This window comes from Saccostrea cucullata, unplaced genomic scaffold (assembly GCF_032062105.1).
Source record: "Saccostrea cucullata isolate Sc308-1 unplaced genomic scaffold, CSIRO_AGI_Scuc_v1 ctg1065, whole genome shotgun sequence".
NCBI classification, from domain to species: domain Eukaryota; kingdom Metazoa; phylum Mollusca; class Bivalvia; order Ostreida; family Ostreidae; genus Saccostrea; species Saccostrea cuccullata.
Genome location: NW_026923631.1, coordinates 115,375 through 130,349, shown reverse-complemented (window position 1 = coordinate 130,349; position 14,975 = coordinate 115,375). Strand labels below are relative to the sequence as shown.

The 14,975-nt window shown below is 29.9% G+C and overlaps 1 protein-coding gene across 1 annotated transcript; it reads right to left on the bottom strand.

Moving 5' to 3' along the window:
- Positions 1-477: 477 nt before the first annotated feature.
- Positions 478-14,417, bottom strand: LOC134264521 (uncharacterized). The gene is made up of 4 exons (XM_062746812.1): positions 14,407-14,417; positions 6,544-7,134; positions 4,255-4,560; positions 478-2,199 (listed from the first exon to the last, which is right to left on the bottom strand). The coding sequence occupies exons 2-4, from the start codon at positions 7,103-7,105 to the stop codon at positions 1,751-1,753; spliced, it is 1,317 nt and encodes a 438-aa protein (XP_062602796.1). The 5' UTR covers positions 7,106-7,134; positions 14,407-14,417; the 3' UTR covers positions 478-1,750.
- Positions 14,418-14,975: the final 558 nt, after the last annotated feature.

The following is a 14,975-nucleotide window of genomic DNA, read 5'->3' as shown; positions in this document are numbered from 1 at the left end:
AAAATGAAAGGGATTTATTTTTAAATTCTTAGAACACACTGTGCTTTTTCATGAGCTTTAAGTTTATATTTTTAGACACAAACTCTTATTAATTGTTTTATTCAATAATTAAAGTCTTTAAATAATCAAACGCATAAAACAAAACTTCATTCAGAACATCAGAATTAATCTTTTTAGACATAATAAGAAAATGCAACTTCATTAGTAAAAGATAATAGTATGATTGATTACAGTTTTGGACTTTACCAAAATGATCAAATTGCTGAACTTTATTTGAAAAAAAAAATCCAATAGATATACATGTAAGTGGGAACAGTTTAGTTTTTTTTTAAGTTTCGTTTTTGAAAAGCAAAGACATAGTAAATTTTTCATAACTATAAAGAAAATCATGGTTATGCACAACAATATATTGAAAAAAAAAATATGTATAATGCATATATATGTATACATATAACTATATGAACTGAATTTCTTGCATTATCGTATCTAGGAATCATAAATATAATGTTATCAATAAAAAACATGAGAATATCACATGAATCTTGTAAGCATATTGAATATTATATATTTATTGCTTGAATGTCCGGGAGACATGCAGATATCTTCGCCCATGTAAATTCATATTTACCGAGGGCGATGGCCGAGGGGAATATAATTTTTGATGAGCGAAGAAATCTCCATGTCTCCCGAACATTCATGCAATAAATTGTTTATTATATCGAATCAAGCACTATGCAGGGAATATAAAAGAAAATTCAATTAATAAAGTAAATATTTCATATGAACAATATTAATCAGGTTTACGTCACACCACTATCCATGCTTCATAAAAGATCCTTCTTGACAAGTCATTCTGATTTACACAATAGTAACGTTAACATTCATTCCCCACGCATGGAAAAACTTTTCTAAATATCTATATTATAATTCTATATTTCGTAAATTTATTATTAATCAATGGTTTAAGCAATCTACATCAGAAGTAATCATCTCTGTCGACGCATTGTGACATAATAATCGTAAAACACGAAGTTTTGTTGCAGGGCAAACGCGACGGTCATGGGAGTGTCTCAGCCAACCAGATTCTATTTAACTGATTATTTATATATGCTTTAATGATCCGAATTGTTATTTCATTGATAGTGCGTGTGTGATTTTACTATTTAAACAAACGTTTTCCTACGTTCTTTTTATTTTGACAAATAATAACTTTTTTGACAAACTCATATAACATTGCTGCGTATGGTAGTAATTATGATGTAAATATAAGTATTGGATACAAGTTCTATTAATAAACCATGTATCTGACACATAGCTTGTACGGACATTTTCAAGCAATAAACTTTCTTACAACCAGAATGTTCTCCTTTATTTACTTGTTTCCGTCTTGAAGCTGAAGATGTACATTTTTGAATGTTGCCTATTATTTTAATCATGTTGTGATAAAAATACCCCAAGAATGGCCTTGAAGTCATGTCATACTTTACGTTATCAAAGGGGATTAACCAGAATTTCCCAATGTAGTAATGTTAGAGGTATCTTTCCTTACATACGACTTTATTGGAAAGGATTTAGGTATTTTATTATCATCATTATAATATCATAAATTTATGATAAAAAATATGCAATTTAAGAAAAAGAAGAAATACACTGAATTTTTTGTAGAAGGACGGTTCTTGCAAAAAAGGCTTTTATGCATCATAAAGCTGCACTCTAGGTGAACACTAATAAAGACTTTAAAACTTTGATCTTATGATTCATCCATATTGATTGTATTGAACTGATGCATTTGTACCTTTAGGGCATTAAGTATAGGAACAATGGGTGTAACAACAGTTTTATTGTCGGATGTTCCACCAACCACCATGCCAATGCAAACAAGGCGTTGACCATTTGTATCGTCTGAATCAACTTGGAAAACCAAAGCTCCAGAATCACCGGGTTGTGCAAAAGATAAATTCTGATGTCCTTGTATTTGGAGTTGTTTAAAGTATAATATATCGCAGACTGAATTCAGGTTTCCCAGTGTGATGAAATCGTCAGTCCATTTCACACAGATCCCATTGAGACACAGTGTACCTCTAGTAAGTCCGGTACTTGCACCAAATTTAACACAAGTATTCCAGCGATTGGTCTGTTCCTGTCGGAAATCCCTAATAGCGGCATTGTCATACTCTGGTAGCATCTCCAAACTATATCCTGCAAATTGATAAGCAGAGTAAGCAATCGGTTAATTTCTGGTAGAGAACTACATGTACGCTCGCCAACTCTATTCTGCCTTTTCATTTTACACAAATTTAATTACGACTGAATAGAATATTGGTTTTATACATTGTTTAAATGCAAAAAGAGTTCAATTGTTTTTGGTTAATAATTTTTAAACTGGTTAAGTTAGAAATGGTTAATTGCTTTTAACAACATTTTTATTCAAAAGCTAATTGGTGCTTAAACCATATAAAATCGACTTTGAAACACATAACCAGATTTCAAAATTCTTATGGATATGGATCAGTGACTCTTATTTTTTTCCCAAGGTGGCTTACTCTTGTATAACGAGACATAAATGATTAATATAGTACAATTTAATTCTAGTTGTAATGTCCTATCAAAATGTTTAAGATAATGAACTTCTTCGAGGAGTTTGACCGAAGATAAATATTAACTCTGTAAGACAGCCAAGAAATTGACATTTATTCATTTAATTTAAATTTCCTTATGTTTCGCCCACTCGTAATGATTTTTTTGGTGAGAAATTACAATAATATCAATATGAATATAAAAATTATTCAAATGCGCTAATGTACGTGACGAAAAAAGCCTAATTGGTGCATGTGAGTGGCAAATCAATACTATCATTCTTTAGTCGTTCTTGCTTGTATTAATGAAAATGATTGCCAAAGTTCGACATTCACTTCTAATATATTTCTTTAAAAGAATAAAATGGAGATTCAGATTAAAATTATTTCTTCAAAGGCTATCTTGTTTTCCTTTCAAAAGCTTATTTCATGTATGAATTACTAGTATATTTCCTGTATATAAGAGTAATCTATCGCTTGTAGATATGATTATGACTTATATGGTTATGATATAACAGTTAACATTTACGAATATTCTTTGTTTGTTTGTTGTTTTAATGTCCTTCTCGAGGATATTTCACTCATTTAAAACACCACCATTTGAGGATGGATAGCTACAAAATGTGTCCTATACTCGGCACCTAGGGCCATTGAGCAGTGAGGGATCTTTTTAGACAGCTCATACCGCGATATAGGGCTTCGAATTTTACGTCCTCATACGAAGTACCAGTTTCCTCAATAGAATTTTTTACATTTGTATATGTTTATACACATAATTATACTTTACGCAGATCATTTTCGTACCATTGTTATTTTACACTTGTTTTCAAATTTGCCTCGTTTTAAATTCGCCCAGTCCTAGTTCTATTTCAGAATTTAAAATATTTTCTTTGAATTCGCCTCTTTTTAGATTCGTTCATTTGTGACAATGGTAAAAGGGGCGAAAATAAAACGAGGGCGAATCTTTTTCTACATACAGTGATGCTTTGACGGTTATTCTGTTTTCTTTCTAAAGTATATACTTTTGATGTTTTTTTTGTTCAATATGACACGCATGATTTTAAACAATACATAAGAACATAATGCATTTTGATTTTGCAGATACTTTACATGATAAGCTTTACATGTAAGACCTTAGCTTAAAATTATCTGCGATGATATATGTAAGCAACATTTTAAGGCACTTAAAGGACGTCATTATTGATATTGTTAGTCGTACAGTAACTGAATTTGTACATTAGTTCTTTACTTCATTTATAATAGCTAGAAAATACTATTTCCTGAATAACGTTTTTTTTTTGGTGATTAAAATAGTGCTAACATTGTTTTTTGGGATTTTTTTATCAAATATACATTACGTATTTTAATCATTTGTGTTATACCATTGTTTGATAATGTTTGTTCTTATATCAAACTATAAAAGAATGAAGGCAAATTACTAAGTGTTCAGTAATATTTTGAAAGCACAGCTGTATCATTAAAATTATTAGGTAACAAAGAATTTTTCCCTTTAAGGGATTTGTTTGGAAGAAGGTGAACTACGTTTACTAATTTTAATTGAATTGTGAACTTAAACAAATGACAGTTTATAATCAATATGGTTTTTGTGTATGTTTTCGATGTTATTTTGAGATGCGTTAGAAACACAATTAAAATATGAGGGTGAGTAAAAATTTACCAGATTCCTTTAATTGTTGTTCGTTCATCCCTGCAAATAATCCTCTTGTTGGTTTTCTACTTGTTATTCTGACAAGTGCTGCGTCTATAGTGTGCCCATCAAATAGACCAGCTGAAACAAACGATTTTGCATTTACACCACATACATTTGTCCTAAAAAAGCCACGCGATGGTTGCACAACGTCGAAATTGTCGTCTGAAGTGAAATATCCTGACACGGTTTTGAAGACATGAGCAGCTGTGATAAATCCAATATCTCCAGAGCCCATGGTGACAAATCCTCCAAGAGTTCCATTTGAAGGTTGATCTGAAATAAAATAAGAGGTACATGGGCCACATAGTACACAGAGCATATTGGTTAGACGGTATTAGCTAAGTAAATATTTAATTTTTTCGTAGTTCTAACCCCTCCTGAGGTTATGAGTTGAACAACATAATTCTACATTATTAAAAGAGAGTTCGATATTCCTTTGCCTTATTCTGACTTTCGAAGATCTTTGGAAATTATTTTAGCTATTTTTATCGTTATTGTTGTTCCGCTCTTTACACAGGATCAAAAGTTGGACAAAATGGACTCCTAACTACATGAAGATACTTTTTTATTGATACATGTACTATATAACCAGGATTTGCTGTTTATGAGAAAAAATATATTGAACGACCTTGCAAGACATGCTGTTTGTAGATAAATATAATATAACCAAACATGAATTTCATGATCTTGAAAAGAGAGAGAAGGAAATTTTCCCTACATATTACTTTTTAAAGCTTTGATGGCCTGTTTTTTTATATTTAAAATTTTTCTCGCATTTATTCCTATAAAAAATATTAAATTCACTGTGGTCCCACAAAATTCAAAGGCAGTATTTGCTACTTACTAGTAATTGTATATTACCCGAGAATATTTCCACATAAGTTACATCTTCCGTGGTTATTAAGATTAAAAAAAGATATCATTTTTACTTTCTTGTTGTGATTTTTTCCTTAAAGAGAATGCATAGTTCTATATGCAAAAGTACATCCCCTTACCTAAGAATAATTTTCCCATTTTGATGAATCTGGTTTAATTTGACTAGGTGTTTCTTTCAAGGAAAATGTTATAACTTTAGACACAAACATGCCGGCAGATGCCAGCAAAGATGTGATTAAGAACTCCCACCTAACATAACTTCTGCTCAAGTTATTTAAGAATAGTTCTACAGTTTCACTGTAATTAAACTTACATTTTTATTCAGAGGAACATTTTTTCAAGAGATTAAATTTAACTCGTGCACTGGTGTTTAGAAAAGCCAAAAAAAAAAAATCAATCATATTACCTTGAACTCAGTTTAGTATTGGAGTTTTATGAAGAGACTTACTTTTACATTCGACAGCTGACTTTTACATTTTGGTTATTGTAGTTTATCTCTGTTTAAATTGTAAAAGTAAGTCTCGTCATAAAACTCCATTAAGACCTCTCATAGTATGTATCTTTATACCAAAAAGAACTTTTATATAAAATCATTTGATCACACAACTTTCATTTTATATGTAGGTTGCATTAGGCATTTAAAATGAGTTTTTAAGTGCTTGTTACATAACACATTAATAACATAACAAAACACCATCTTCGATTACTTTTTGCACAGGTCACTTGTCATATATTAGGAGAACTTATTAGCAAGAAATTGTACTTAACAGAATAACAAATTTATAATTTCAGGGCACAGCTAGATACACGCATGTGGACTTGCTTTTAATTTTTCCTCAACATTAATTTCTCTATAAAGACGGGTTTACATGTGATTTTTGCATATTTTTTAAAAATAAATATTATGTGAAACCTCTTGATAGGGCAGTTCTTCACACATCATACTAACTATGAATTAATGTGTGAAAAATGATATCAAAGGTTAAATATTATATAAGTTTATTTTATATGAACATTAAAGAGTTTAATTGCTGCAAAATTCTAAAAGACATTAAATGTTTAAGTATTTAAATCCTAATATTCTGATCATGACTTTAAAGAAATATGTTTCTTGACTTCAACAGGTAAAACTATTATAGACACATTTTTAAATTAAACAAGCTGAAAAATTCAATATATCAGAAATGCTTTGACAATAAAAAGATTTTATCTGTGGTTAGTTTAATAAAAGGTACATGTATATACCACTTTTTTGCAAACACACTTGTATTAGAAAGGAAAATAAACAAATTGTTAATTGTTTCTAAATACACCTCGTATAGTGCTTCGTTACAAGTGTAACTGTTAATTAAAGAATAAAGAATTTTATATAAATATTACCTTTTCTACTTATAATTGCGCCCATTCTTAGCGGATCTAGAACTTCTGTTGATCCTCTCAAAAATCCAGGAAACTGATAAAAGAATCCCTCTCTGACATCTGTTGGTATATCATCTAGATGTTTAGGAAATGTTTCCTCATTTATAGGTACTACACCTTTACATGAGCAATAAAAGACGATGCACGGTTCATCAATAAGGTCGTCTCCATTGTTTCTTGAACGAAATGCACACATTGTGATGATTTCCAAATTTGAATGTCTCTTAAACAAACTCTTCGATCTGTTGCCTATGCATTTTTCGATGGTGGTTAAAACATTGTTATCGAGTATTTTACCGATTTCAAACTTAGTCACCTTTATACCTTCCACTGGTGGGATCTTCCAGAGTCTGCATATTATGTAAAATGATTTCCCATTAAAACGATAAAATTCATCTGTAATGACATTTGAATCATCAATGACTAATACAATTACAATTTCCCCATTTCCAGTTGTTTGATACGTATGGTCTTGCTTCCCAAAATATAGACGTACGACTTTTATTTTCTTATGCTTCGACATCAGCCATTGGAGGAAACTTCTTCGTAATTCTGTTTCATACATGTAGGGATTTGAAAAAAATAATTATTAAATACATATGAAATATATTGTTATCATTATCTTCTGAGACATTAATATATTCAAAATATCAGCGTTGGGAGAAAATACTCTGAATTGTGTCTTCGTCACCCTTTTTTCTTTATTAACTCGAAATCCGATCACTGGTACAAGAGGTACGTAATTATGTCTGATGGTTGTCAGATAAAAAAGCTAACATTTTCAAAATATTTTGTTTCACTAGGACCATTATGTCCGAAATTGGCATACATTGAGTTCAACATTTTAATGCCTGAAAAAACCAATGAATTAGCTTTACAGATAACATTTTTTTCAAAGGTAAACGAATCTAACAAATCAAATGTTGGCGTAACGCTGAGGACGTCATTGAAACGAAGCTCGTATAGTTTTTGTTAATTTGTTCTGGAAACTGTGTCTCTAACAAAATCACATAATTTCAGCAATATATATATATATATATATATATATATATATATATATATATATATATATATATATATATATATATATATATATATATATATATATTTTTTTTTTTTTGTAGTTACAAAGTTATATAATATTATTTCAAATACTCGTGTTACTCAAAGACGGCAGAGTCAATTCTTTATAAAGAAAATTTCATAATCCCGATTTTAAACATGATTGATTAAATTGTGAAACAGCGGTCTTCGCGTAGGCATATGACGTCCTGCTAGTGTCTGTTCACCTAGTCTTCATTTTAAAGGTATATTCTCATCTATCAGATACCCAGTCAAATCAACCTTAAACCCCTTCTCATAGAAATCAATCTGTTCCCTATACTTATGGTTTTTTTTCATTATTAACATCTCTTTTCCTATGTATACAAGAACTACATTCTGCTCAACATAGTATCGCTTGATAAATTGGTGTTCCACATTATCGCCAATTTGACTATGTGTAATTCAAAGAGCTTTGGTACATTTTGTATTATTTTTGTCATAAATGATGTGAAATAAATGCATTTTCAAACACAAGTACACTATGTTATAGATAATTTAGGTAGATGAATTTAATGGTATTATTTTTCCGTACAGACTGATAACAAAGAAAAGGTCATTTTCACCCAAGTAGCACAAAACATTTTCAAAACATTTTATTGGTGTTGTAAAAAGTTTTGTCGATGCATTTCAGACTAAACGACTAAACATTTTAAAAATATTTTAAAAACATTTCCTCTTCTCATTATCACATTTTAAAAACATTTCAAAAATGAATTCAAGGAACTTATGATAAAATGCATTTGGAACATTTTTCTAAAATGTTTTAGAAACGTTTTAAAAATGATTTTTATGATATGTTTAGCTTTCACATATCATAGATTTATATATTACGTTTTAAAAACGTTCTAAAAACATGAAATGAAACATTCCTTAACCATAAATTTGAAACATTGCATGCATATGTTTCTGAAACATTTAAAAGTACATTTTCAAATTTTTTTGAAATATTCTTTAATATTGTTTAAGAAGCAAGTTTCTAAAATATTTTTGAAACGTTTCAAAAATTATTCAAGGGGTATGTAGAGCTCTCAAATATTGAAAAATTTATATAACGTTTTAAAAACATTCTTAGAACATGAAATGAAACATCCGTTTTTTGCAAATCGGAAACATTGCGTTTTACGTTTCTAAAACGTTTGGAAGGAACATTTTAAAAATATTTTTTTTTTAAATTCTAAATATCGCTGTTAGTTAAACATGCAATTCCGGGTATTTTTCTCTCTAGGCGGTGAAAATGTATATTTAATACATGAAATAAAATAATTCTTTTTACTACATTGAAACATTTAAAAAAGAAGTTTTAGCATTGTTTTTTTAAACATTTTGAAAATTAATGTTTATAAAATATTTATTTAATTCATTTGAAATTTTAAGAGTATCTTGTGGTAATATTTTTAAAATATTCAATTTAATGTGTTTTCTTTAAATTGTTTTCTTACTGCAACATTTTGTAATGTTACTTTCAAAATGTTCTTAAAACATTCAAATAAAACATAATTGTGTTTTTCCTAAAATTGAGTTTGCGAAGAAAAAAAATAAACAAAAAAATGTTGAAATGAGAAATTGTAATTTTTAATGGAAATTTTTTCCCCAGTATTTCATAATGATTTCAATTTTTGGCTAATTTATTAAACAAACATGTATAAAGTTCTTGAATAAAAGATAATGAAATAAAGATCCGTCAAAAAATCAATAAAGCATAGGCAAACAAACAAATTAAAATATAAATAAATGAATTTAAAAAATTGACATATAATAATACACTGTATGTCTTTTTAAAAAAATGTTTTTCATCAAATTTGTGATCCACACCCAGTGTTTAACTCTGAGGCACTATATAAAGATTGGCACACTGGTCAGTCTCAGTGTCATGATAACCTTGCTATGCAATTCTCCTGCTGTTACAGAATATAGTGGTTTGCAGCTTATCTAGGCCAAATTTTGAATTCTGGTAAACAGGATGTGCGTGTTTACTTCTTGTCGATTTGAATGAGAAGACTTTACATAATATGAACCACAAAAATAACCTCAATATTTGTTAATTAAAATGTATGTAGCAAGGACAAAGCGTTAAGGTTATATACATGTATTAGAATTGAATACATGTATTATTCTTAAGGCAACACAATTATATCCTTGATTCAAGTATTCGTTGCATTTGTGAAATATTAATCATCAAGCAAAAAGTTTATTTAAAAATGAAAATGGGTTGGTTGCATCATCTGTATTTATAAATTCCCACATTCAAAAGACCCGCCTTTGATGAAGACAAAGGTGTACGTATATGCTTTTACATTTGTACTCTTTAAATATATGATTTTTATAGTAATGATTTTCATGCTTTTTATTAATGCAAACGAGGAAAGAATTTTGATTGTGATATAATTATTTAAAATATTTCTTGTATATTTTCATTGATCTTTTAAAGATACATAAGCATGATAAGATAGATGTAGAACGATGATACAAACACAATCTTTACAGGCTGTGCTACTCTTTCCAAGGGGCGGATTCTTTGTAAGTCTTTTTAGTGTATATGATTCTAACTTCGATCCGCCACTCTGTTCGACCTATACAGTTAACATATGATTACTGTGATTCTGTTCTATTAAAATTCAGTGAATGGATTAGACACCGTTTTAACCTTTAAAAACCTTTGAAAGAAAATAAGTTAAAACGTGTACCGAGAATTGAACTTAAATGTGATTTACATATTGGATATTGGTTTGTATTGGAAGTTTAAAAATAAAATAAAATTTGTGTTTATTTCTTTTGAAATATAAATATCATCATTATTTAATGAGAAAAAGTAAAATTTAAGGGGAAAAAAAACTTTTATTACATTAAGCTTATATGTTTTAGAAATCATGAAAATTAACGTGAATAATCATTTTCGAAGATGTTTTTGTTACATTTTAAAATAATGTTATGATAACATTTGTTGAAATATTTTGTTAAATGTTTTAAAAACGTTTAAAAAACCAAACAAAATCACGTGATTAAAACATTGTTGAAAAATGTTTTTGTTACATTTTAATAAAAGGTTCTGGAAACAATTACTGAAATATTTCACTAAAATGTTTTAAAAACGTTTAAAACCATACAAAGTAACGTGAATAAAACATTGTTGAAAAATGTTTTTGCTACATTTAAAGAAAAGGTTCTGACAACATTTGCTAAAATATCTCACTGTAATGTTTTTAAAACGTTTTAAAAACCATACAAAATCAAGTGATTAATACATTTTTAAAAATGTTTAGCAACATTTTAAAAATGTTTTATGCTAACTGGACATTGCTATTTGTAAAAGTTAAAAGTTATCGTGGGCCGACCACCCTTATTTAACACACTTTAAATGATGTTTTTGTATGCAAATGATATCGCAGGCGTACAATATGTTGTCTAAATTAAAAAAAATCTTTCCAACAGCATGCATTTCGGTTGAATAGTATTGGATATTTTCAAAAAAGTTAAGATTTTTTGGGACAACCTTCTACAAACAAAAACGGTTATAGGTGAATAAAGGCTTCAATAATAATAATAAATAGATGATGTCATGATACAGTAAAACCCGCATTAGTATGTTTTCCTCTAAATACACACTCCTTCATAATGGGGTAACTAAGGAAAAGTAAAAAAGATTCTTTAATTTACAATGAGCATGTACATGTATTCATCAATTCGAGCATGAAATTCTATGGTGACCATGTGACCTTTGAACCCTGATATAATTTTACAAGAGGCCCACGGGCCTTATAGGTCACCTGAATATCATGTAAAAGCTTTTCAGCGATTGTATTTGGTTCGTGTTTTAAGCCAAAAGCCATGAAATTCACAAATTTTGAAAGAAGCACCATTGCTTATCAAAGGGCAGATTTTAAAGCATTAATTCATTTTTAGTCAAAGTACCCCCTTGGTACCCTTGACCCAGCAGCCCTGAAATTATCTATTTTGAAAGAGGCCCCTTTCTTCATTATATGGCCAGCATTTTTTTTTTATGTTTAGGTTTAGTTATGAACATGAGAATAAAAAAGTCCCGAAGGAAAAGGAAATAATTTTTTTTGATAAATCAATTATTAACATTTGTACATTCTTTTTTTTATGCTATTCCTAATAGGCTCCTTACCACTGGACACATAATGCTTACAAATAGGAAAGTAGAACATTTAATTGCTTATTTCATCATCTGCCAGTTTGGGCCAGTTATATAAATTTTGTGATGTTGATCAAAATATATTTTAAAAAATCAATTCTTTAAAAGTCTTTCAATATATCTTCATTTTTTTAATATGTGTTAGGTGAGTGTGTAGACATTGTTCTAAAATTTACTTGATGCCTAAAATTATAATTCCTATCATAAAACAGACAGGAAGTATTGGGGAGTAGGGTCAACATTTTTTCAATTAAGTGTAATATAATTTTTCTGGCTGATACAAATGATACTACATGCCTGTATATGTTTGAATATTCTTGCCTTTTAATAGTTGAATTTTTTTTTTATTTCAACACTTCAGGTTATTGTTTATTTTTTCCTCAAATGGACTTCACTTCTCCCATAGTTTTATTCATTACATCTGATGCATAAGCAACCCTTTTCTGAAGAATGATGCTTAGACTGTAAGCTATAACAGAGACCTAAACAATGTCCCTGGCAATATGCAATAGCTACCACGGGCAGTTTAAAACCTGTGGGAGGAAAATAATTTACAGTTACTTTTGAAACGAATACATAATTATCTCACCAGCATGTCATTGTGCAACAAAGTCGTCAGCATTTTATTTGGCCTTTGAACGGGTGAAACGTTTTGAATGGCACTCTTATCGATGAATTTACACTAAACCAAGCTAAATTCTCGGATCTAGCTTTATTTACCTGCCGTTTCATCTTAAAACCGGAAGTGCGAGTTCGTAAATTTGAAATCTCGATCCCGACTCAAATTTGACATCGGAAAGAAAAAAAATTGTTTTATTTTTTTTCTAAAAATTCAAAACCTTGAGCGGAGGCTTTGTAAAACTGAAAATAAAATAAATCCTGGCCTTAGATATGTAATTAGATCATTAGCATATTAACCAAGAGCAAAGGATAAGATGTTCAAAGAATTCATGCATTTCACAATATAATCATTAGAGCCCCACCCTAAAACAAGAACCCCTGACCCTGGGGCCATAAAATTCAACATTTTGGTAGAGGCACTCTTGCTTATCATAACTATGTACTTAGTTAGTTTATTTAATACCCAGGAGCAGAGAACAAGATTTTCAAAGAATTCATGTATTTTTACTATATAATCAATAGAGCCCCGCCATAACACCAGAACCCCTGACCCTGGGGCCATAAAATTCACAATTTTGGTAGAGGCACTCTTGCTCATCATAACTATGTACTTAGTTGGTTTATTTAATACCCAGGAGCAGAGAAGAAGATTTTCAAAGAAATAATGCATTTTCACTATCTACTTATTTAGCCCCGCCCTAGCACTAGAACCCCTGACCCCAGGGCCGTGAATTTCACAATTTTGGTAGACGACTCATTGTTGATTACAATCATGCAAACAGTTTGACTGCTTGATGTCCAGGAGTAAAGAAGAAGATTTTTAAAGATTGCATTAATTTTAGTGGTTTTGGCCCCACCCCTCAGACCCCAGGGGGGCAGGGATCATGAAATTCACAATTTTTGTTCCCCTTTACCCATAGATGCTTCATACCAAATTTGGTTGAAATTGGTTTAGTGGTTGCAGAGAAGAAGCTGAAAATGTTCAAATGTTAACGCACGACGAACGACGCACGACGCACGACGACGGACGAAAACAGATAGCAATAGGTCACCTGAGTTTACTCAGGTGACCTAAAAATACTTAATCCATTGCCAGTTTGATTTAGGTAACAAACTTAAATTCATTTCATTAATCAAAACTAATGGATTTCTATCAGAATACTTTCCATTCTCAAGATCGGCAAGACAAGGTTGTCCTATTGCTCCATTGCTTTATGTTGTTCAAACAGAGCCTATGGATTGTGCAATAAGACAAAATCCACAGATGAAGGGAATTTTAATTCCTAGTGAGGATCAACACATAGAATGTAAAAAAATTTGTTCGCAGGTTTTGATTTTTTTTAGGGGGGGGGGGATAAATTTATCAAAATTTGCAAAGGTATTTAACCATTTGGACAGGTAAAAAGAACCTTTGAAAATCTAAACCCGCTAATTTTTGTGATTGCCCTACCCCACTCATACACACACCCACGATTTGCATGTTTGTTCAAATAGACCAACATGGCAAAGTTATGTTAAAACATCGTTTGTTATGATAATTTAAAATTTGTTCTTGTACTATACATGTTTACATGTTAAAAACTTTATGAAAATCTCTTCATTACATTGGATTTGCATCACCCTTTATCAAATTTGTAGATAGCACCAGTGGGTATACCTTTGCCGATTCGTACTTCATCTGATGAAAGCGACGTTATCAGTCGCGGTTTGAAGAGGAAGATAATGAAATCAATTTTATTTATCATATATTTCTTAAAATTTGTATATGCACTTCTATTGTCAAATCACCCATGATTATTTACAGTTTGAATAGAAATAAAATTTTCAGTTTCGAGAAATGTTGTGACAATTTACTCTACAAGGTAGTGGTTTTAGAGGAAAAAACAACTGTCAAATCAATAAATCAATAACATAACAAACCATAAGCTTACCAAAATGTAACTTACCATCGTAAAACCTGGAACCTGCAATTACCAAAGACTATACTTATTTCTACCATTTCTAATACAATACTTTTATTATAATAGAGATAAATGTAGAAATGGGAGTTATAATTTCATAAAATCAGGATCAAAATTTGGATGCAGAATTAAAAAAATAAACAGTTTGCTTTCTAATATAATTTAATGTAATTTGAAAAAAAAAATGTTATCCAGCATTTAAGGTTCATTGATACTCTGATAAGAGAGATAACTCTAGAGAAAAGAAAGATAACTTTCTGCAGGATTTTGTCATGAAATCCAGTAATTTGTCATGCCAGAGTTTACAGATCTCTATCATAAGGACCATTTTATTGTTAACTCAAGCAAAACTAACCCATTGTTCAGAGGTTGTTTTCTAATACTATTGCTAGTATATTGATAAATTATTTTTAATAGTTTACCTTAAACATTTATACTCAGTTCCTTTAAACGATGTAAATTGATTAAAAATCTATCTCTAAACGTGTAAGTCTTTTAATTGTACAGAAATAACAGCCTCAGAATTGTTTATAAACATTTAATTAATATTTTAT

Excerpts from the sequence above, each read along its gene's own strand:
- LOC134264521 (XM_062746812.1), bottom strand. The coding sequence starts at position 7,105 with ATGTCGAAGCATAAGAAAATAAAAGTCGTACGTCTATATTTTGGGAAG. Across the intron at positions 4,561-6,543 it reads CGCAATTATAAGTAGAAAAG|ATCAACCTTCAAATGGAACT; the intron begins GTAATATTTATA and ends ATTTTATTTCAG. Across the intron at positions 2,200-4,254 it reads ACAACAATTAAAGGAATCTG|GATATAGTTTGGAGATGCTA; the intron begins GTAAATTTTTAC and ends ATCAATTTGCAG.